Genomic DNA, 23854 nt, shown 5'->3' on the forward strand with positions numbered 1-23854 from the left:
AGCTGCAGGAACTCATCCCTCTAGTGCATGAGCTGCCTCCATCAAGACTGGAAGGGGAACAAACGCAGCAAAATCAGCAGCAGTTTCCGCAACAGCAACAGCTCAAATGGAGCAGCAGCAACTGAACTGGAAGGGGAACAAACGCAGCAAAATCAGCAGCAGTTTCCGCAACAGCAACAGCTCAAATGGAGCAGCAGCAACTGAACCCAGGACAGCACATACACTGCTCTGCACGATGGCAGAGCAGCAGCTCTGCTCAAATGAGTTAATGCCGACAGGAGCAGCAGAAAATAAGTGGCAATGTCTGTTTTTGCCATTTTACCTGCACAGCCAATGACCGGAAGGCGAGTATGTAGACCCCGTTAACTGCTAGCAGCACCAGCTGCAGGGAGGCAAAGTGAGAAGGCCCCTTCTGGAGGAGCGAATAGCTGTTCCACAAGTGCATCAGCAATACCGAGTACGACACACTCAAGCACAACCACGAGGGGAGCCAATATCCGCTGCTGTTGCCCCGCCTGCTGCTGCCGCTGCTGTCGTCTGATGCTCTGTTGCTGCTGCTGGCGGGAACACCTTCAGGCGCACTCCCCCGTTGGGAAGCAGCACCAGTTCGGCGCAGCATTTTCTTCTGCCGCTGCTGCTTCTACCTGCTGCTCGTGCTGTCGGCTATTGCGGCTTCTATAGAATTCGTTCAAATGCAGCAGCAGCCGAGGTCCTTCAGGGGTCTCTGCGCAGCCAAAGCCTTTCGTCCTCGCCCGTGTACTAAACCCCTGCCCCCTGAAGGCGGCATTTCCCAGAGGGTGGCTGAGCTGCTGCTTTCTCGTGTCCTCCAGCAGCAGCAACAACACGAAAGAGGGGGGAAGTCTCTGGTCTCCTGTGTCTACGAACGCAACAACTGTTGATGTTGTCACTAAACAATTCCAAATGTAATAAACGTTTTCCCTGTCTTGCCAAAATGAAGGAGAAGAGGTCGCGAAAGAAATAGGACTGCATGCACAAGCAGCAGCGGCAGCGGAAGCAGCAGTGCTGTAGCCGCTGCCACTGCAGCACAGCGCGGTAGTGGGGCCAGTGCCTGCCATCCCCATATCCTTTAACGGAGTTTGTCTGTTTTATTGTTTTTCACTTATAGAGATTTGATTCCTTTATGTTAACATGCTGGATACAGCTGAGAGTGGCACCAGCTGCAGCAGTTGCAGCAACGGCAGCATTAGCAGCAGGACCCACCCCTCGAGGTCACTTTAGGGACTGACTGCTGCAAGGAATAGAACCCACTGTAAACGGAGAGAGTGTGACTTTTCCAACAAGCATATCGATTAGTATGTTATGACAACACAATTCTATTAGTAAACATCGCTATAAACAGCACATTGGGTCTACGAATGAACACATGTGACAGGCCCATTCACTCTGGCCTCGACGCCTCATCCCACTCCCCTAGTCCAGTGGGAGGTTGAGTTCCAGTGGAGCTCCGCTTTTACAAAGTACCAACAGCGCTGTTCTGCATTCTGCTGCTGAATATGTCCGTCTTCTGCTGCAGCAAGCGCAGCAGCCACCACACATTTCTAGAGCGGCAAATGCTTTATGCAATCCTCAAGGTGCGCATGGTTGAGCTGGAATTGAACAGCACTATATGATTGGCTTGGTAGCTCAGTTGGCAGTCGGCATGCAGCAGCACTGCAGCAGTGTTGCCCTTGCCCTTTAGGTGAGCACAGCTATATCCGGCGCAACACCGTCGGCTTGCTGCCCCGTGCTGCAGTGGCTTGCAGCAGCAGCAGCAGCAGCAGATTTTTGTTCAGCATCAGCTCGCTCCGGTGTAGCTACTGAATGCAACCTGCTGTCACAGGGACTGCCGCCCTACCACAACTTCGGCATGCAGGCTGTTTAGTAAACGCTATCCCTTGCCTCACTTCTCTCGAACTCAGCAGCAACCGTCTTCTGCGTGCAGTTCCCGCGTCACTCCAGCACCAGCTGGAGGCGTTTGTGTCCACCTTAACACACGTTCGAATTCTTCACCTGTTCCATCTCCCCCCACTTGCCATCAATAGTGTAGTTTAGATTGTTTATCAACAAAAACTGTTGTTGCCGCCTGTGTACGGTACGTTTGCGTGCATCCCAGATAGCATCTATTAGCATCCCAGATAGCGTCCATTAGAACGGCCTGAGCAGGCATGGGAAGCGGGACCTCTGCCAGCTCCGTCTTTGGTACGCTAATCTGTATCCACATACCACTATATAGGTGCTGCTGCATTTCTCTAGTCGTTTTTACGCCTGCCATGAAAGCCTGGGTTTGACCAACAATAATGCACCGCCTCTGTGTCATCACGCCGCTACCTCCCCTGGGAATCTGTCTAGCTGATCACATACATCTACGCTAAATACCAGTCTCTGCCTCAACATGACGCTTAATGTGTTCGTGTATATTTTTTCGTCTCCCTCTCTCCTCCTGTAAGACATTATGCAGCTTAGCAAGAACAGCAGCAGCACCTGCACCAGACGCCGCCGCTGCTGCTGTTGCTGCTGCCGTCGGAGGCACACTTGGCTACGGCTCCCGCAGCCACAAAACTTCCGTGTTAGGGAGACACCCTCCTCTCCTCAAGCGAAGAAGGCAGGGCCATAAAATGTATTGTGCACCAGCAGCATACTCTTGCTGTTGCGTTCTGCTGCTTTCTGCCAGTGGTGCTACAGCACCACTGGCACACGAGACTCACAAGAGGCCTCCTGGGGCCTTCTATGTACAGCCACCTTCTGGAACAGCTGCACCAGCACTGCTCTGCTGCGGTGCAGTCTCTGCTGGTACGGCTGCTGCTGCTGTTGGTGCTGTAGATATCCACCACAAATGGCAGCAGCAGCAGCCGCTGCAGCGGCTGCTGCTGCTGCTGCTGCTCGCATTGCTCCATCTTCGACGAATCCAGTACAATGGAGTGACCAAACGGACCAGTCGACCTGCTTCTCAACAGCAGCAAACTCCTGCGCTTGCTGCTGAAAAAGCCGCAAAAAACATATCGGTGCGCGGCCGCTAGTCGCGGTGTATGTACACCTGAAACTTGCTGTTGCTGCTGCTGCAACTGCTGCTGCTGCGGGGTGTTGCAGTCTACGCAACAACACGAGAACAAACTGTCTACAGCTGATGCATGACGACGAAAGACACATTTGTGACCAACCAATTCAAACCGGGTTGCTGGCGCTGCTGCTGCTGCTGCTGCTGCGGGGGATGAGGAGGAAGCTCAGACCCGCGCTGCAGCGGGAACGCGGTGTCTGTACACCTGCACGGCTACCACTGCTGCAACACCGCAGCGAACACATTTGTTGCTCTTCAGTGGAGAGCATGCGACGCGAAGTGGAGCTTTGTCTCAGCTGCTGCTGCTGCTGCTGCGGCTGCTCCAGTTTCAGATGAAGCCAATGCGTCTTCCCCTGTGGCTGCTGTTTCTGCTGCCTGGGGGGATCCTGAAGCTGCCTGAATGCCTGCATTGTTGCTGCAGGTACTCGCATTTAAGGGGCTGTTTTCGCTTGCACCCAGGGAGAGGGAGTGGCAGGGGCTGCTGCTGCTGCTGCTGCTGCTGCGGCCGTTCCTGCTGCTGTTGCTACCCGTAAGGCCACACACTGTCGACGCCAGCGATGCTGGCAGCACCGGAGCCCTGAGCTGTCTAGCCTGGTGGGTGGGACTGTCGTTTGTGCTGCTGCTGCGTGATAAGGAAGCAAGCCCAAGCACTGCAGCAGCTACAGCTCTTTGCTGTTGCTGTTGCTGCTGCTGCTGTTGCTGCTGCTGCTGCTGCTGCTTCTTCTTGCCTCGGAGTCTCTTAAGCGGAGTGTCTCCGCCTCGACTCTCTGCTAGCAGCCTGAACGTGTTCAGGTGGTGTCTGTACACCTGCTTTGCGTACTCGGCAACTACGGCGTCGCCATCAGGCCCTCTGGGGGCACCACATTTGTTGCAGCGGAAGCGCCTGGGAAAGTTCACATTGCTGCAGCTCCTGCAGAGCCAGTTGCCGTTGCGGCCTCGAATGGGGTTTGCTGCTGCAGCGCTGTCGCCTGAAGAACCCCACGGGCCGCCACCCGCGCGGTGCGCTTGCTGCTCCAAGCAGCACATGGGGTCCCCGTAGATCTTGAGAAAGGAAGAGGGATTCCTAAACTCGTCTGGGTGTGCTAGCATCGTAGGAGCAGCAAAGTTGGGGCCGCCAACACCTGCAGAAGAACCAAATGTAGGAATGTCAATACACTGCAACAGCAGAATATAATCTCCACAGCCACAAAAATCGGGAGAAACAACAGCAACATCGCCGCGCCGGAAGCGGCAGCCAACGCACACGAAGGCAGGCGCCTTAGGCAGCTACCTCTACTGTGCATGCGGGGAGGCTCTTGCAGTACATGCCACCAGCTGCAGCACCGCTGCTGGTGCTGCAGCCCTTACCCTGTAACCAAGAAAGAAAGTTCTTTCCTGCCTCTGGCTTTGTCGTTGAGCACCGCGTGAGCGCGAGAGCAGCACTGAAAATGTCTGCTGCTCGGCTCGCTGCAGCCTCCGCCGACAGCCCATGCTGCTGCAGTTCCCCCAGCAGAGCGTCACGCAGCTCCCTCGCCTTCAGCGCCAGCTGCAGCGCAACAGCAGTAACAGCACAGTGGGCAGCTAATGCAGCACAGTGGGCAGCCAATGCAGGAGCAACAACTGCACAGAGGGTTGCTCCAGGGTCTGCTGCTGAGCAAGACTCACAGCAACGGCAGTGGTCCCCTGTAGGGATCCTGTTGTCGACTGCCCCATATCGTCTAGCTGCTGCTGCTGTTGCTGCTGTTGCTGCTGTTGCTGTTGCTGCAACGTAGCAGCAACCCCTGGGGACTCTATGGAAAAGGCTGTGCCCTGGGGGGTGCGACATTCGCTGCTGCTGGCGGGTGTAACATCTCCTGAAGTGTAGTGGCCGAATCTACTGCTGCTGATGCCGCCTACTAGCTGCTGTTGCGGCTGCTGCTGCTGCTGCTGCTGCCATTCCTGCTGTTGAGGTGAACTATCGCCTGAAGTCGGTCCCAAGCCTCCAAGGGCGTTACGCACAAGAGCGTCAAGCTGTTTTTGCAAGGTGAGCGCATCTCCGAAATCAATCCACTGCTGCTGTTGCTGCTGCTCCACGGGGCCCCGTCCGAGGCCCGACATGCGACGGCCTGTTGCGGTGACTTGCTGCTGGCCGCTACTCTGCTGCTGCAGCTGCTGCTTTTCGGGCACCTGCTGCTGTTGCCTGTGTTGTCTCTTATGTAGGGTCCTGCCTGCAGCAGCTTGCTGCTGCTGCTGCCTGCTACCGCTGCACCGGCTGCAACCTCGGCCCCCCCCTACGCCCTGTGTTTGGCAGAGACAAGAGAGAGGATAGTCAGGTGCATTTTTTCCTGAACCTCCACCTCCAGCGACGTCCGCCTCCTGCAACAGCAGCAGCTGCTGCTGCTGTGCTTCCTCTGGCTGCTGCTGCTGCTGCGGAGCAATTAGAACAGGAGACTCAGCAAGCTGCTTGAGAACCCGCAGCAGATCAGCCTCCGTAACCAGCCCCACCTGTCGCTGCATGCTGTCGAGGTCCTGCTGCTTCTGTTGTTGCTGCTGCTGCTGCGGCTGTTCATTGCCGGTTGTCAAGCATGGTTGCTGTTGCCGCTGCTGCTGCTGCTGTGGGGGAAGCAACAGAGCCCGATGTATGTCCTTGAGAGGAAGATGGGGTAAGGCTGGCTTCGGCATCCTTCCCCGCTCTGACTGCCGCAGTTGCTCGTGCTGCTGGTGGAGCTCCTGCTGGTGCGTCGGTTGCTGCTCTTTCAGCGCAAAGACAAGGCCAAATGACCCGCAAAAGGCATGTGTCTCTACACCTGCAGGGAATAAACAACACCAAAAACGTCGATATTGCGGCAGCTGCTGCAGCCGCTGCTGCAGCCGCTGCAGCTGCTGCGCCCGTCGCCGCCTCTGCTAATTCTGGAAGAGGAAACACCGACAACCAAAGGAAAAAACTACAAAATACAGCAAAAAACGAGCAGAGGAGACGCAGACAGCGCCAGAGGCAGCAGGAGCTGCGGCAGCACGGAAGCTGGGGGGCGGGGCAAGGCACGCCCACGGAACTGCGAGACTATTTGAGAAGTTTTGATCGTTGCAGCAACAACTTTTTAATACTGTGTTAGTGCTGAAAAGTGTATCGGCAGAAGAATCCAAGTGCTGATGCTCCAGCTGCTCTTGCTGCTGCCGTTGCCGGGAGCTTGTCTTTGCGCTGCTGCTGATGCCGCTGCTGCTGGCGGTGCTCCTGCTGGTGTGATGGCTGGCGTCCCTCGCCCGTCCCCCAAGAAAAAGACACATGCACAGACAGAAGACAACTCGTGCTTGCCCGCAGTGCACTCTGTTTTCATTTACAGGTACACAGCCTACCTACCGAAGGGCCTGCAGGAGCCGCTGCTGCGGCTGCTGCTGGGGGCGCGAGCTGGGGGGAGGCGACTCCTTAGCCTGTAGAAGTTGTTGCTACCGCCGAGTCTGAGGCCGAAATAAAGAGACAGAAGGAGACAGAAAGGTGACTGATAGCTACTGTATCTGCTTGCCAGGCAAAGGGACAGTCGAGGTACATTCGCAGCAGCAGCAGCACGCAATCTGACACACGCTGCTGCTGCTGCTGCTGTCGATGGCTGCTGTTGCCACGGTGTTGGCCTAGAGAAGCAGCCTTACGGGGACACACACAAAGAATTAAAAACCTAGGAAAAACAAACTAAAAATAGGATAAATGTGAGTGTTTAAGTGGCGGACGAGGGTTCCTGCTGCGCCAAAAGAGGGGTGTGCCGTGCTGCTGCTGCGGAGGGAGACAGAGGGGCTGCTGCAGGTGGTGCTGCTGCTGCTGTTGCTGCTCACCCTTGTTTCCTATCTTTTCTAGAAAGACATGTGTTAATGTACAATATCCTTTGTCTTCCGCGGTTGCTTATGATCACCAAGTCCGCGGCCCCACAAACCCTAAACGGTAAACCTAATACCCCGTCGGTTTCGCAGAGGTGCTCGCCGAGTTGCTGCTCCGGCGCCGGTCAGCGAACTAGTGGCGCCGTCTCCCTGTGATCTTCGATTGTGTTGACTTCCTTTCGTTTGCACACTTCTCAAAATCTGTTTGTTGCCTTGTACGGACAGCTTGTTCTCAATAGAGATTCCAGAACGCAGCACCGTGTCCGGCCTTCCGCTGCATCCGTCTCGATAGGCAAGACTATAGAAGAATATAACCAATGCAGCGCACTGTCCAGCTTTGAGGTAACTGCAACACACAAATGTATATTCAAGACGAAGGTATGTCGAGCTTTGTTGCATTCTCTATATGACTTTGAAACAGGTACATGCGGTAATCCGGCCCTGGGTATTAGGTACTACATTGGGAACTACCTACATCTTGAAACATGCCAGGTGGACTGAAGCTGGCACGCCAACCATTAGCCGGCCCTATTAAAGAAACGGTACGCAAGCAACTGTTCTCTCACCAACCATCTACCTTGTTTGTATAGCCAGTCACGAAGGCTTGTGTGTGCTTTTGTGCTGTCCCAGTTTGAACCGGAAATTGCTGCAGTGTGTGTTGCAACTGACGATACGGTGCCTTCTTTCCCGAACCTACAAGCGTTTGATTGGCTGAGCTCAGGACTCCCGGAGACTGGGAAGGAAGGTCAGCTCACAGTAGTCTTCAAATGAGTTCTTGGACCCGCTTTACAGTTTTCTGTGCCGCCTGGTAGGGACAGAATACGGGTGTGGAGAACAATCCTTGCCCTCGCCGGGGAGGAGGCCCGTTTCATAGACGTTAGCAGTGCAGATGCTCTGCATATTTTGTACCCTTTTGAAGTCCGTAACCAATTTCATCGGCCTATAACTCCTGCAGAAAGGCGATTGCCAAACTGCCCGCCATCCCAATGGCAGACGCAAGAGTGCGTTCAACACTAGTACTCGCAAGTTTGTTCATTGCTAAAACAGAAAGCCAGTCCCAGGCATGCCTGACGAAAAATTTTTCAAGACTGCAACAGTGAAAGCCTTCCTTGATGGCTGAAGGCGTTTGTGCAGTACGCGTTTTACGTTGAGGTACGTCCACTGCTCCTTTAATCTCCACTGAGACGCTCCCCCAATGCCCTACCGGCCGCGCACTCTGTCCACATGTGTGTGCTGGCCCACTCTTCGATTCAAATTTGAATTTTTTCTACTCCTTAGATAATTACCCGGCTGCAGGTATGGCTAACCTCGAAAATGGGGGCTGGTAACGCATTACAACGCCATGGAAGAATTCCTATGGTACAAAACTGGACGTGGACTTAGCCATCCTCTTCGCAAACGGATCATGCTGCAGCTCTCAATGAATAACGCTGTGGGATTATCATCGCTCAGAAGTTACGAAGCATCTACGCTGCAGTGGATGCTGCAGTGGATAGGATAAGCAAGCAGACTCCCTTCTTCCCCTATTTCAGTTCGGTTTCAACAGAAACAGTGGCACAACAATTCATTATGATGTCTGGGAGCCTCGTATCTTCCCGAAAATTGTCATCAGTGAGAGGGTTTCATGGTTCCTCCTCCATTGGCTCACCGCCTCCTGCCAAGACATCATGAATTCGCTTAACAGACACAGTAACATGACCACGGCAAACCATCATCGACCAGACGGCCAGACAGATCGCACCATCCGCACGCTGGGTCGGCTGGTTGAGTGCTTGGAACTCTACAGCCAGAATCATTCGACGGAGTGGCCTCATTCTCCCCTTTTGCGGAATGCGTGTCTGATACAATAGTGCTGATGTCCACGAGCTGCTCTCCTGCATCGTGTATCTACATCCAGAGACCCTTTTGCAGACCTGGCCATAGACATGGCAGGCGGTAGCCAGCACCGTTTATCGCCAGCCTCAGAATTCCCCACACCGCTTGCAGCACTACAACAAATCATGAAAGAAGAACAGGAAGTCCAGGCAAGAAATTGCAAGAAACGACATTCAGCAGTTGCACTCACCAGTTGCCGCTGAGTTTCAATTGATTTGCACCCCCTCCGGAGAGCACAGGAGGGCTACAAGCCAAAAGAATTACATCACAGAGGACCTATTGCTGTTCGCTCTCGGGTTAGTGAATTAAGGTACCCAGTCGACATATCGTAAGCTTGAAGGCATCATCCTAAAAGTAACTTTGATTTTTTAAAACGGTTCAGCGATTCACCGAACTCCTTTCGGCCTTCACCTGTAGAGGGTTAACAGCAGCGTGGTGGCATCTCACAAGCAGACGGATCTGAGATCTCCACAACACTTCCACATGCCGAAAAGAGGACCGATGGCCAGGTTAACGACATTCTGGAAGGGATTATGACGAGCGTTGCACGAAAAAGTTGTTAATGAACGCCTACGTGCACTCCTTGACACATCAGCAACTACAGGAGTCATGAGACTGCACAGAACAGCTTAGGGTCTAGGAAGTATTTAAGTATCTGTTAATAGTTCCTGTTTTACAACTAAGTGGGCCCCAAAATATCGCACACTATCTGCACAGGTGCGCCAACTATTCTTTTGCTATGCTATAGGCGCCCTACTATGCCACCAGCGAGCTCTTCCACCATACAAAGGCAACAGAATAAACGACCAAATCTCGGCAGGACCCAACGACTTTTTCATATTCGTAAGCGGTATTCTTCTCGGCCCCCTCAACACCAAGTCTTCGGAAGCCTAGGGGAGCACCTCGTTTCCCAGATGCTGTAGGCAATGCTCGACGGACACGCGGTGAGTGGAGCAACACAAGCAGTCTAACTTCGCCTAAGCTTCACAGCTACATCAGAAATTTGCATGTCAATGCAGTCCTGCAGGTTTAGAGTGGCTCAAGAGGAAGTACGCTGCTTCTCCGGCTGTGCGGCACACGTACAATGGACTGTTAGGTGGAGACAAGGCTGTCTGCAGTGGGCAGATGAACCCTTACCCGGCCCTACTAGAGAAGGTGTACACACGCAATAACTCTCAACAATCCTCTACAGTGCCTATACATCAATTCACGAGAGTTGGTGCGTGCGTTTATGCTGGCCCATCTTGCGCCCCAAATTGCAGTAAAAGGCGTTGCAACTCATGTCACTCTGCTTCCTCTCCCGCAGCTCAACGAGTTTGGCCTCCTGGGCTCAGGACTCCTGGAAACAGGAAATGGAAGTCAGCCGCCTTCCACCCGCGCTCACAAGCATTTTGGCCTCCATGTGTCTCAAAATAGTCCTCGGATAGGATCCAAGACGCGCGGTAGAAAATGAATTACAACGTACCTCACTGCAACTAGCGGTGCATGACGGCCCCACATTTGAACACAAACAAACCTCAGCTGCGTATACAAAGACTATAGGCCGATGAAATGCCATTCAGCTTTCGGACCGTTAATAGGGAGCGTTAAGCGCCCACTTCAGAGATACTTGCGAACGCCACACAGACTGCCAGAGAACAGGGGACAAGGGGAAAAATTAGCATCAGAATGGAACCATGCAGTTATTGACCGGCTATGTGCCAAAAAACAGTGCCGCGCTGCGGGGAAGAGCACATCTAGGCTCTGGTGGCACCAGGAGAATGCGGTGGCGTCCACCGTTTGCTGGAATCTTTCATCTTTGGTGAGCGAGGACCAATTGATTTTTCAGAAACGTGCGAGAAACTTAACTCACATACCGCTAAACTGTCGAACGTTTTTGCGGTCCGTGCATCAGCAAATGCCGGGAGCAGCCTGCCAGGCTGCCTGAGTCGAACCACCGTAGGGACCAGAAAAATGGCCACCTGAAGCACTGATAACACTAGAAGATATAGTTGATCTAAATGTTTAAAGTGTAGGGAAAGCAAGGCATTTTCCCTGCAGACATGGCCGGAAATACTTGTGATGGGAGCTGGTGGGCTCGTGCTCTGCTGTAGTGCACGCGCACTACAATAGAGCGCATGTGGTAACCTTAAATGTCCAGCTAATTTCACCAAAGGGAACAATGAGAAATATAAATACTTATATATTGGAACTCTTTAGATAGAAAAGCGGTCAAATTAGTTGAGAGTGCACATCCGAGTACACGAGACGCAGGGCTGACCGTGAGGTTAACGCAGGAGTTGCCTTGGCTCAGGCCCTCTCCGCTGGGGCAGCCGGTCAGTTCTATTATTCTGGGGCTTTCCTGGATAATATGGACTCGAATAAGAGTGATAATTTCCTTATTCAAGTGGTATTAGCAGGGAATAGCTGAGTCTAGCTTATAGGTGCTGAGTGTGCACCATGCTGAAGTACTAGAGAGTTATACGTTGTAACAGGTGGGCACGCTGTTCATTACATTTGGGGGCTGTTGCGGGAAGTATAACCCTAGATCCCTTGCATTGGATGTTGGATCCTAACCTACAGACGTTATTGAGTAGATTTGGTACAATACCTACACGATCAGAGATAGGTTCACCTGTGCAACAGCACGCTCGTAGGTGCAAAACTGAGACAGAACATCGAGAAGAGAGCGTCAGGACATGCGCCGGAAAGTGAAATAGGCCCAGCCAAAGAAGGTACATATGTCATATCCGTCGAGCATGGACCTCACCACAGTCCAGCAAACCTTTGCCCGACGCACACGATGAGTCACTCCATCCAAATTACGATGTCTGATAACGCCATCGGATCCGAGAAAGGGCTTCGTGGTACATGCTCAGCAGGTAGTCCTACTAGACGTGAAATCAAGCTACCTCATTAAAATGGGGATACCATGAGAGCGTTCTTTCAGTGGATATTGAGCACGACGATGCAGGCATATCACGTGAAAGGTGGAGGAAACGAGATACCCCGACACTTAGTGGGGAAGGCAATAAATTATTGGTTCTACCTAATGGCCTTCGGACTAGGTCTCAGTAATTGGGAAGAGGTTAAAGGGGAGATGCTGGGAAGATTCTTCGGTGAATCGGGGGAAATGATGATGATCTGACTAGCAAATATACGGTGGAAGGATAATCTGGTACGATATGCAGTGGAACTTGTGCTTGTAGCGATCCAGGGAGAAGGTCTAACATCAGCAGACTCGCTAAAGGTATTCAAAGGCAATATACCTGACGGTCTCCTACTAGCGTTAACAGATAGTGCAACCCAAACCTTCCAGAACTGGCGGAAGGCCGCCAGGGCGTTGAAGGAATTCGTGGGAACTAGAGAGGGCGTATTGGATGAAGCCAGGCAATCCAGAATAATGATGCAACAAATACGAGGGCGAAACAGAACATACCGCGATGAGAAACGAGGCTAAATATGGGCAACACCCTCATTACGGCGTGACCTGCGTGACAATGCTTGCTGCGAATTCAAGGGTAGGAAACACTCGCTACGACAGTCCCCGTCGCTTAACGAGGCCCTAAATCGCAAAAGAAAATTATGCAAGAAGTGTGGGAGCGTAGGACACTACGCTACAGACTGCCCAACATCGGCACGAAGAGTTGTAGATAATAGGGATAGCCAGCCGATCACACGTGCTAGTAATGAGATAGCTAGCCGTTTAAACGAGGAGCCACCGAACAGGTTTAACACAAGGATAATATCTGCAGATGAGAGGCTGAACAGAAGGCAGCAGAGGCGGCGTGGGCTGCCACACGCGAAACGGAGAGTGGAGAAGGTATCGGAGGGGAATTCCGTAGTAGGCAGTACGACAGTTAAGAGACCCGATGTACGTTATGTATATGATCGTACACGGGCCTTGTGCGAGGTAGCAACAAAACCTAATGCCATTCCAGTCACCGTGGGATGCGGAACGAGACACAACAAGTAGAGAAGATAATACGTGAGACCAGATCCTTAATGGAAGAGGTTTCAGACTCTGAGGAGGCCCCACAGAAGACAGGGGTGCACCCTGATGTAGAGTCCACTAGGGACGAAGTCAAAGAGACGCAGCAAGCAGAACACGAGCTCTTGGAAAGAGGCACAGAAGGGGCGGGAGCGCCCGCTAACCCGTTTGGCGAGGGTGTAAAGCGGCTATGGTGGCGAGAGGCTGGTGAGGCCGCAGAGTTTGATAGGTTCGGAGCATGCCGCATTGTGGGAACCACCGCACTTCTGAGCGTGTAAGTGGCTAGGGGCTAATGCGAGGCGTCCTTGGACACGCAGGCCTCTAAGAGCTTCATTATTCAGGAGAAAGTTGATCGTTTACAACTGAAGGAGCCCCGACCTTCAGAAGCATGTATGTTTATGGAGGTCACTAGCGAGCAGATGCGCAAGGATCGGGTCGTCATGAGATCGACGACGTGGGGTGGACGAGAGCGTTCCACGGGAGAATTCTTGAAAGGGCCTGCACTTTGTGAAGTTGCGTTCAGACTTGTTTCGTCGATCGCTCAAAGAATGGAGTGGTATCTTCAGTAAGATCAGTTACCGACCCACGTGAAGTAGAGGTGGGGTAAGCTCACGGTAGGTCTGTTATATGCAGAAACGAAAAAGGGGGGCCACACTAAGGGACTGCGCCAGAACACCCCAGCAGTGCCCCTACGAGTCATACAGTTCTTGTGCCCGTTTAGATTCGTGCTTACGCACTGTCTGGCGTGTTGTAAGTATTTCGTGTTGTGAAGGGTGGAGGAGTGCTAGAGCACCAGTTCTGCGCTAGTGTGTCATCCAAATATTTATTAGTTTAGCGTAGGACCACAGAGACACTCGCGCAGTGATACCACACTATAGGCATGCGTACTAGGTAGCTGGGCACAAATAAATACAGCCACCGCGTTAGGGAAGCTAGTCATTAGGTCTACTAATACAAGCTACTAGAAGGGAGACACTTATACAGGGAGGCGGTTTCAGTTCGGACAAGGGGGGAAGTTGTAGTGCGCGCGCACTACAATAGAGCGCATGTGGTAACCTTAAATGTCCAGCTAATTTCACCAAGGGGAACAATGAGAAATATAAATACTTATATATTGGAACTCTTTAGATAGAAAAGTGGTCAAATTAGTTAAGAGTGCACATCCGCGTACCCGAGACCCAAGGCTGACCGTGAGGCTAACGCTGTTGTCTTGGCTCAGACCCTCTCAGGGGGGCCAGCCGGTCAGTTCTATTATTCTAGGTTTTTCCTGGATAATATGGACTCGAATATGTTTTATGAGTGATTATTTCCTTATTCAAGTGGTATTAGCAGAGATTAGCTGAGTCTAGCTTATAGGTGCTGAGTGTGCACCATGTTGAACTACTTAAGAGTTATACGTAGTAACAGCTGGGCACGCTGTTCACTGCATGCTCAGTCCAACCGCCTGGGTGTAGGTTGCGCCCGTGCGTGAATAGAGGGTGTCAGGTTTCTTGGATTATGTTAAGACTTTTCTGCTTAATTCTGAAAAGCAACAAGAATTAAGCAGATAGTTGCCTTTCCGTTTCCTTTACTTGGTTTAGGCCTCTTCCCCGCGTGCCATGAGCCTGACTGAGCAAGACCCACGGGGTTGCTAGGGTGTCTTCGTGTCATTTTGCGGGTTTTCCCCCGTACAGCACTTGACAAACTTCTCCTGTTTTTGAATACCCACCTTGACGTTGGCATCGAGTTCGGGGGGTTCGCACTCCCTCAGCTAAGTCCGCGGACCGTAGGCGGTTCGCCGTTGCTGCGCCCAGGCCTTCTCTCTCTAACTTACTCTTTCTGCCTCGTGTCCCGTGCCGCGTAGCCTTTTGAGATGGAACATCTCAATGGGCCCCAAATGACGTCAGAGACCGCCAGCACTGCCAGCGGCGATGGTGGCAAACTGGAGTCTCAGATGTACCACCAACTTCGGAAGCTGATTAATGTTGTGGTGAGGAATGAGTACACGCGCCCTTCAGCCGTCCACAATAATTTGTCTTTAAGTATTCGAATACTCGTGCGGCGGCACGTGATGCTACGCACTGATCCGGCAATATCTCAACAGTTGCTTTTTAACGCCGCCAATATCATTTTTTGACCGTTTGGCGCCTTCTTTGGCATTTCCCTAGTGTATATTTTTGTTCTACTTGTCTGAGGGGAGCGCGCAAATGTGCACGTTAAGTGGTTGTGGCGTGTGGACTACTGGGCATTCACTCTGGATACGTTGCTGAGGCTTGCTGAGGCGGTGCATCTGCTGCTTCTGGAGGCGCACCAAGCTGTGTATGCTAGATACCAAACCAGTGTATGCCCCTGGTTGTATCCATGAGACGGTTGCCCGAAAATTAGTTGGTGTTAGTGGATTAAGCTGTGCGTCTTTGTGCTTACATGTTTCAGGACGAACTCCGGGACTGTGGCGTGCAGCAGTGGATTCAGTTGCCTCGCATTTGCGTTTTAGGAACGCAGTCAGCAGGTGTGTGGACGAGGCATATGCCTGTACCTCACTCTTATATTCTTGTCTGTGGTTACTGCCCAGCTCTGGGTGGAGAGACACAGGGTACGCATGCTTGGGCAAAGGGACGAAGCACCTTCTTTGAATGCCTCCTTTGCATTTTTCAGGAAAAAGTTCAGTTCTTGAAGCTATTGTCGGCGTCGATTTTCTTCCTAGGGGAGATGGAGTTGTTACGAGAAGGCCGCTGGAGCTGCGGCTTGTTCATTTACCGGAGTGTACGCACACAGCCTGATAGTCTAGGCCGTGACCGGTCTAATGTGTGTCTCTACGCCTTTGAGCTCTTGTTATATCTGAGCATGTTCGAGCTGTGTATATCGAGCGCAGGCTTTTTGTGTTGTTGCCATGGGCAGAAGGGGCAGGAAGAATATGTTGAAACTTGTGTCTGTGTTCATGGCGTGTGTCAGCTGAACACGGGCCTGAAGAGGCCTTCGCTGTCTTCGACAACTGCAAGGACAGGAAATTCAAGAATTTTGACGAAGTCCGCTCGGAGATTGAGCGGCTAACTGATGAAGTCGCTGGTGGGGCTTGACTTTATTCTAGTGCATGATCATCCTCGTATGCTAGGGTACTGCATGCAACCACTTGTCGTCAAGTCGGTGCAGATTCCGTCTCTATGGAGGCCAACGCATCTGTTGTTCTTCTCAGCCCGGAAGTTTGAGTTTGTTCAATGCACGCGGACAGGGTAGCGTATTTCTTTAGGGGTAGATGATGCAAGCAGGGCTATGCTGCAAACAGAGGGGATGACGTAGTACACTACCACTAGAGGCGGGGAAAAATAATGACGAAGCTAAAAGCGTACTTGTATATTGGGCCTGCATCTCTTTGAAAGGTGTTGTCCCTCCTGTTGCCCGTCAGCTTCTCGTCTTTGTTCGTTTGAGTGTTATTGTCAGGCAAGAATAAAGGGATCGTCGATTCCCCAATAGTATTGACTGTATACGCCACACGCTGTCCTGACCTGTCTTTAATTGACCTTCCCGGCATTACCCGCGTGCCACTGAAGGGCAGTGACCAGTCAGACGACATCGAAGCACTGACTCGGCAGATGGCTCTCAGGCAAGCAATTCTATTTGGGTTCCACATGATGATGCAGGCCCCCGCCTGGACATGCAGTTGCGAGCATGCATATCTTACTAGTGCAATGCATTGAAGCTTGCACGCATGCATGCACACTGTATTGTGCGGCACTCATTTTGTGATGATGCGACTGGTGCTCTTCGTGTCTTTGCTGACAAGTGAACGGCGGAACTAATGTTGTGTGTATGCGTGTATCGGTTCACTTTGGGATGTCACGAGAATTTAGGCTTGCAAAGGCTACTTGATGCTTGATCATGCTCATCTACTCTCCCCTGCCGCTCTGGGTACAAGCGTCGTTCATGTGTCAGCACGAGCGTGTACGTGCTCGTGTAATGTTGGTCTCTTGCCACGTATATTCGACTAATTGATAAAATTTTGCTTGCATCTGTTGTTTAAGTTGTGGCCGTTCCAATGTGGTGGCCATTTCGTGTATGCGTGTCTGTTATTGCTTTTGTGTCAATCATTGTCTGCCGATTATTCCTGCAGATACGCAGCAGACCCTCGCACTATAATTTTGGCGGTTTTACCAGCCAATGCGGGTGGGTCAATGGCATACACTTGACGTATTTGGACAGCTGTGTCATAGTACTTGGTCTCGTGCACACCTCCTCGTCGCCCGCACATTTTTCCTCTCTTTTGCTCAGACATGTCGACTTCCGACGCACTGCAGTTGGCCCGGCGAGTTGACCCACGCGGTGTGCGTACAATTGGTGTCATCACAAAGGTTGATCTTATGGACAATGGAACGGACGCATGCAAGATGCTTTTGGGCGAGGAAATTCCTCTTCGACTCGGTTACACAGGCATGCCAGTTCCCAGTACTTTTACGCGAAGTTGCCTTTAATTGAGCTATGTAGCTATGATACTGTTGATGGATAGGCGAGTGGGTTGCTCCATGTTCAGCCAAATATTAGAGTGTGCGGGTATGCCCTGAGTGTGGGGCGCACGACGGAAACGGCTATTAGAGCCTACTTTCCTGCTGCAACAGTAATAAATGCCTTCTTAAACTCTCTTTACGCAGATGATGCATATGCGCTCAGGAGTCAAGAACCGATCTCAAGCAGACATCAAGGCAGGGAAGAGTGTGCAGAGTTGCCTGGAAGATGAGCGACAGTACTTTAAGACTCATCCAGTGTATGGGCACATGGGTTCCCAGTACTGGGGCATCCCTTCTTTGGTGGAGAAGCTGACCCGTGTACTGTTTTTGCACATAAAGCACGTGCTGCCTGAAATAAGAAAGGAAATACAACTCAAGGCTCGGGGAGTGCAATCGCGGATCCAAGAACTGGGAGAGGTATAGCTCGCATTATTGCCCTGCAGGACCGTGCGCTGGATTCGCGTGTTTCTATTCTTATAGTCTATGGAGGCTTTATTCTGTTGTGCCTTTCTGTTTCGCGTCTGCATCCAAAGAAAATGGCTTTGGTTCCGCTGAGTCGCTTCTGCAGGTTACATCCGTTTTGGTCCGGTGGTTTGCGCTCATGCGCTGATCGTTATGCGCCTTCGTTGTGCATAAATATGTTAAAGCGTATCTGTACTCTGCCCGTGTGCATGCGTTTCTTACAAGTGTGTCACACATGTAATTGCATAGACGCGTTTCCATTTCGTGTTGCTCATGTGTGTGCGACTACTAACACGCACTTGGTGCTACACATGCTGTCCCTTGTTGAAGTTTACATCTGAGCTTACGCATCTCTTTGCAATTCGGGCTTGTTCGTGCATCGTGATCCAAGCCTCGAAGTTCGTTGTGTTTCATGTTTGTGTTGCGTAGGGTGTCCCCTCTGAGTCGAGGGACAGGGCCCAGCTGCTCTGGACAGCCATCACCGACTACGTCGAGGTGATAAAGAGCGCTATAAGGGGGAAGTATGACAAGCGCCTGCAGAAGTACTTTGACCAGGTAATCTAAAAAGCGCTCCACATGGATTCTGGAGGAAGCCCACTTCCCGAGAGTCTCGTTCTATCACAACAGTGTCTTTCCTAGGTGGTCCCTTGCTATCGTGCTCCGTTTTTTGTTCTACCAGGGCTAAGGCCCGTTTAAGACGTGCTCATAATTCGCCTCCCTTCCACCGTTATGTAGGAATTCCGTTGTCCCCTTATGCTGTGGTTGCTGACCGGAATCTTCTCTGGTGTGCATATAGGGCTGACACCCAGACAGAGATTTACTCTGCCTGTATGCGCTTGCCCGTATGCCCGGGTGATACTGTACTGAATGCTTGTGTTCGTAAGGGACTCTTCAAGTCTTAAGTGCTCGTGGATTTGTGTTTGTTTCAGGATCAGTGCCTGACCATTGGATCGTGCATTCGACACGAGTACACAAGTCTCCTTGATGAATACTGCGACAGGAACATCTCGGACGACATAACGGATAGCCAGGTGGAAACGGCGATACGACTTCACGAAGGAGAGTCTCTCCCGGGGTTTCCATCTCCGGATACTTTTGAGCACCTCATTCTTCCTTACCTGAAGAAGCTCTCTCCCCCGGTCATGGATTGCCTAGGTGAGTCAGCTCTGCCACCTGGTGTTTCTGCTTCCCTGCTGCTACTGCAACACTTGTTGTAGCTGTCTGTTCTTTCGTTAAGGAGCAGCGAGATGGGTACATCGGGCGCAGCCTGTGCACTTAATGTTTGTGTGACTCCGGGTGTTCGTGCATCACAGATCGCGTGGCGCAGACGTTGGAGAGTCTGGCGCAGCGTGTGGCGGAGAGGGTCTTTTGTCGCTTCCCAGCCCTAGCAGAGCGCGTCCTAGAAATATCTCAGGAGATATTGATAAGAGAGAAAGAAGCAACGCGGGAAATCCTGCAGCACGATGTTGACGCAGAAATGGGCTACTTGTTTACGAACGATGAACGGTCAGTATCCCGCATGCGCATATGTTATTGTTGTTGGTTTGCTACTGCCGATACGTCTTATCGCTGCACGCTTTTTTCGCTTCTCTGGAGTCGTTATACAGCTGCATTAGCGTCCTCTTTCCGCTACCGATTTTCCCCCTATTGATTGTGACATGCTGCTGTTGCTCGTGATTCCCGTCTTCCTCAGATACCTTCAAGACCACGGCACGATGATTACGCAGCAGCAGCTGACTCTGGAGCAGCTGCAGCAGCAGCAGCAGCTGCTGCAGCAGCACCAGCAGATGGGCATAGGGCCGGACGGGCGTCCTTTGCAACAGCCTTCTCATGCTGAGCGGGCACAGCAGATGCTGCAGCAAGTGCAGAACCAGATGTCGACCCTATGGGCATCGAAGGACAAGAAAAAACCCGTCTACAGTGGTTCGCCATGACGTTGCTGCTGTTTCGCTCTTCAGCTGTTGCAACCGCTAGCAGGGCTAATATTTTGGGGTTCCTTTGCAGGTTTCCGTTGTTTTCTGGTAGGGGAGGGTTCGATGATATTGGGGTGGCTGTCAGTGCTGCTGATGCTGTGATTTAGAGCAGTTTATTCAAGAAATCCGGCGTCGGCTGGATGCCTACTTCGGTTTGGTGCTGCACAATGTTCGAGACACAGTAAGGCTTACCAACAAAGTTTTTTCACTAACTCCGACTGTGGCGATGACAGACGATGATCTGGATACAGATGAAACATTCAAACCCTCCCAACTCGAGCAGAATTCTGCAGTATGAGAAAGAAACTCACAGGGGTTGTCTCTGTCCTTTTCCGCCCAAGTGCAAGTGTTGCTGCAACTGCTGCAGTTGAGGATCCTTCGTGTTTTTGCGGTTGCCGCGACTGCAGGTCCCGAAGAAAATCGGTTTCTTCTTGGTTCGGCAGCTGCAGGACAAGTTGCAGTTTGAGTTGTACAATAAACTCAATGACGAGCAGTTGTTTTCTTCTCTTTTGGGAGAGGTGCGACACCCGAATGCCACCAAAAACTTCGACTGGCCTCTACGGTTCCTTGTATTCACCGAGTTGCTTTTGTTGTGTTTGATGGATTGTGCTTCGTTTCTCTGCGGTCGGGCACCTTTTTTGACGGCCATTGCCCTGCCCTCTGTCCGCCTGTGTCTCCGCAAACATGCCAGACCGTGTTTCCGCCTTTTGCATGCATTCGCTGGTTCGGGCTCTAGTGTTCATTGTAAGAAGGGCGGTGCCTTCAGTGTAACGATACTTCATCTGCGGCTGCCGGTGCTGCTGCAGCCTTCACACATCGTGGAAGAGCGGCGGTCTCTTATGGCCCAATTGAGCACTCTGAAGAAGGCTGCGGCTGTGCTACAGCGTGATCCCCAAATTGCAGGCAAGCAAAACACCGATATCTGCTTTGATGTTTTGCTGCTGCTTTACTTCCCCCTACTCCGTGGTGCTCATGCGTGTTTGTCGCTATCAGTGGCCCCGTCACCTTGGTGCGGTAAGCCATTCAGTGTGTAAAACAAGAGGAACAGAACGGCGTGACAGACTAAGTTGACGGCTCTGTTGCTGTTTCCCTTTCTGCTGCTCTTGTGGCTGCTGCTGCCTGCAGCCTTGAACTTCGACACGATCGACGCCATGTTCGACTCGGACCTTCGTGAGCTGCAGCGCGGAGCTACAGCGCAGCAGCAGCTTGGAAGCTCGCCACCCTCGTCTGGGCCGCAGCAAAGAGCTTCCCTCCAGCAGCCACAGCAGCAGCAAATGAGACAGCAACAGCAACCGTTGAGGCAGCAACAGGGAACGGGTCGCGTCTCAAACGGGCCACCACCTCCCTGTAAGCTATACTGCAGGCATTAGCATCACGGCTCTAAAGTTAAGGGGTGTGGGTGTCCGTGAAGCAGTTGTGCCGTTTGAGGCGAGTCTTCACTGCTGCCGCTGCTGCTTTTTCTGTTGCTGCTGCAGCGACGCAAACCGGAGGTCCGACTGGGATGCCGGCAACAGGAAACAATCTGCTGCTTCCCTCACAGCAGCCTCCCGCCCCTGCAGCTGCCACTCAAGGTATGTAATTGGGTAAACGCCAACGTCAAGGGCTGAAACCCAACCAGCCGTAGACCTACCGTGAGTGTACAGGCTTTGTATACTCCATCGGTTGGTTTATGCTGTTGCACGGAAAGCTATACGCAGAGGCTTGACAGATCACCTCTAGTGGTCGAACTGTGCGTGCAGATGGCAGGGCCGCACCCAACGCTCGCCACCTCTTTGAACGTCCAGTGATGTTTCAGGTACGTTAGCATGTATTTTTTAGTGGCTCTGCTAGAACGCACTTTGTTTCCTGGACTACATTGCTCCTCTCCAGCCGTTCATGCTTACTCCGGCTAGCTAACGGCCCCTTCGCAACCATCCATAAGGTGTAGGATTTTGAGTCAATTCTTTCTCACGATAACTTTATAGGGCTCGCCGTGTGTGTACGCTCAGACCGCTTCAAATCCTCTGTTTAATGACTGATTGCTTTACACAGCACCTGCTCTTCAAGAGGAAATGTGTGCTTGTGGTTTGCAATTTGGGCTTTGCTCTAGCGCGCGTCGTTGCTTGTGCAACGCAACAACAGCAGGTGGAAGTAAAGCTCATGCGGTTTCGTGTGATGTACAGTTGTGGTGTTTTCTTGTAGAGATAGTCGGTGCTATGGGAACGCTTGAGCTACTTCTTATTAATGACTGTTTGGTGCTTCGACACCTGCAGGACTTCCATGTGCCCCGATGGTGAAACCCGACAAAGGTAGGCAACAAGAGACGTAGAGCGGCAGACGGTAGGAGACAGACATCCACACACGAACTCAGTGGCAGGCGCAGGCTAGTAGGCACAGACATCCACGCACGCGTGGGTACACATGCCAGTGACGGAGGCAGACCAAAGTGCTTCGGAACAGCACGGCAGCAGGCCTTCTGCGTTCTGAGGGAACAGCCAAACAGATATTAAGAGGGCGCACGCATTTGCTTGCGCCGCTGTAGCTGTAGTCGACTCAGGCGCAGATGAACGAGCCGCATTATTGTCAGGTTACGGGGAGGCCCAGGGCAGCGTCAACCGGGTACACAGCACAGCTAGAGAAGTAGTTGGACACAGAAGTTGTTCATACACGCACGAATTTCCCAGCTGTAGGTGGACGAGGCGCAATACAGATGTGATGACAGTCGGGAGCAAAGTAGGTAGAGGACAACATGAATAGCCAAGGAGTTCATAAACAATTTCGTATGTAGTTTACGGACCATGCGCATCGCATTGGATATGCGATGGGACGCGAGCGGTTATAGACGATTGGGAGCAGCCTAGCGGGTGAACGAGCCGGAGGGACAAGTAGAACAGATATGCTAAGTGTAGCTGGACGATGTACATTAGGGATATGAGGGAGGGAACGATGTGGCATAATCTGCATGGGTCGCTGCGTCTCCCCATGCCGCTCGTCCTATTTATTGCTGCAGTTGCTGCTGACCAACATAGGTAGTGATTACACTCAGAATTTTATCACAACTTCCCGACGTTCCCAGCTGAGCCCCCAGCGATGGGATTCATACTGCAGAGGTGAGAAAAGTTGAATGGATTTCGGCATCGGTGCATGCTGAGCTGTCGGTCGAGGAGGGGACGTGGCCTACAGCAGAAAGTCGATTCGCGCTAGAGACCACTTAGAGAGGAGGGATCTTCCTCTACACAAGTAACAATGCAGTTATAAAAGGGACGTCTCGTTCGCCATAGGGTTGCCCAACTTTTGGCGATAAGACGGCACGCAATGTGGGCAGTAGTGGTCGCTCTCAACGGCTCCAATGAACAATGCGGTGCTACCGAGTGCAAGAAGGTTACTGGATTGTAGCTTGGAAGCGTCGTGAGCTGCAGTAGAGTCACACATGATAGGAGTTCCCTAAGGAAGCCAATATACACTCAATGTACAGGCAACCTGCGCACAGCGGTCTAGAGGTCTGTGGCTGACGCTAGAGGGGCGGTTTGACAGCGCAGTGCTGCAACTACTACTACGAAAAGGCACCGAGTACACGCATAACCAAGTCGTCTGTGGTGCATGGACTAACAGTGCAGGTAACTGTGTACTGCCTTGACCCTTATTAACCAGCCTACACGCCAGTAGTGATACATGTACTACATCTATACACACGCGTGCTTCGCTATGCAGATCTTTGACCTCCAGAAAGGTAGAAAATCTGAAAGGATCTTCTCAAGTTGTCTCATCAGTGCCCAACCCTAAACTACGACTTAGCTTACTGAAGCTGCACGGGAGCGGAACCCGCGGTGGCGGTGCCTGTGGCGCACCTGTGCCCAATCGTTTACTGCAGAAGCAGGGAAACGCGATTGAGAGCCGGTGCAACGCCATTGCGTATTAAGGTCTACCGGAGAGTCAACCATTTGGGGTTGGCACGAAATAGAGATTAGTTAGTAGTGGGATCCCTACGCGAGGCATTGATACGCTGCTGCAATGCGTCCGACTTACGTATGTATTCTCATCTCAGGGCCCGTAATTGAATGCATGCGGGCAGGCAGTAGGCTACAACATAGGCTTTATTTCAGCATATTTCAATGAAAATATGCTAAGCGCGTCGCATCACTGTTTCTGCGTGCTGCAGCGAAAGCAAAATTGCTGGGTTGTGGTGAATTTATGGGAAAGCCCACGTGCACTTTCTTAGGCATGTCAAGCCATTAGT

The 23854-nt window shown here is 52.0% G+C and overlaps 3 protein-coding genes across 3 annotated transcripts; 2 read left to right on the top strand and 1 right to left on the bottom strand.

Moving 5' to 3' along the window:
* Window positions 1-3310: 3310 nt before the first annotated feature.
* EMWEY_00015610 (zinc-finger-Ran binding domain-containing protein, putative) lies at window positions 3311-7453 on the bottom strand (the record flags this gene model as incomplete). The annotated part of the gene is made up of 7 exons (XM_013479605.1): window positions 3311-4176; window positions 4403-4580; window positions 4700-5820; window positions 6372-6469; window positions 6839-6937; window positions 7139-7226; window positions 7447-7453. 7 exons carry the CDS (start codon window positions 7451-7453, stop codon window positions 3311-3313), a joined length of 2457 nt encoding a protein of 818 aa, XP_013335059.1.
* Window positions 7454-12739: 5286 nt separating this feature from the next.
* On the top strand, window positions 12740-13294 carry EMWEY_00015620 (hypothetical protein; the record flags this gene model as incomplete). Its single annotated transcript, XM_013479606.1, has 2 exons — window positions 12740-12954; window positions 13249-13294. 2 exons carry the CDS (start codon window positions 12740-12742, stop codon window positions 13292-13294), a joined length of 261 nt encoding a protein of 86 aa, XP_013335060.1.
* A 1283-nt stretch (window positions 13295-14577) lies between these two features.
* EMWEY_00015630 (dynamin-like protein, putative) lies at window positions 14578-21656 on the top strand (the record flags this gene model as incomplete). The annotated part of the gene is made up of 19 exons (XM_013479607.1): window positions 14578-14694; window positions 15138-15213; window positions 15360-15467; window positions 15657-15770; window positions 16143-16305; window positions 16813-16865; window positions 16971-17129; window positions 17367-17620; window positions 18095-18220; window positions 18595-18820; window positions 18979-19171; window positions 19359-19588; window positions 19746-19819; window positions 20046-20156; window positions 20445-20652; window positions 20764-20985; window positions 21114-21209; window positions 21378-21433; window positions 21627-21656. The coding sequence occupies 19 exons, from the start codon at window positions 14578-14580 to the stop codon at window positions 21654-21656; spliced, it is 2616 nt and encodes an 871-aa protein (XP_013335061.1).
* Between the last annotated feature and the right edge of the window lie 2198 nt (window positions 21657-23854).

Source organism: Eimeria maxima, genomic scaffold (genome assembly GCF_000499605.1).
Source record: "Eimeria maxima Weybridge genomic scaffold, Emw_scaff124, whole genome shotgun sequence".
NCBI classification, from domain to species: domain Eukaryota; phylum Apicomplexa; class Conoidasida; order Eucoccidiorida; family Eimeriidae; genus Eimeria; species Eimeria maxima.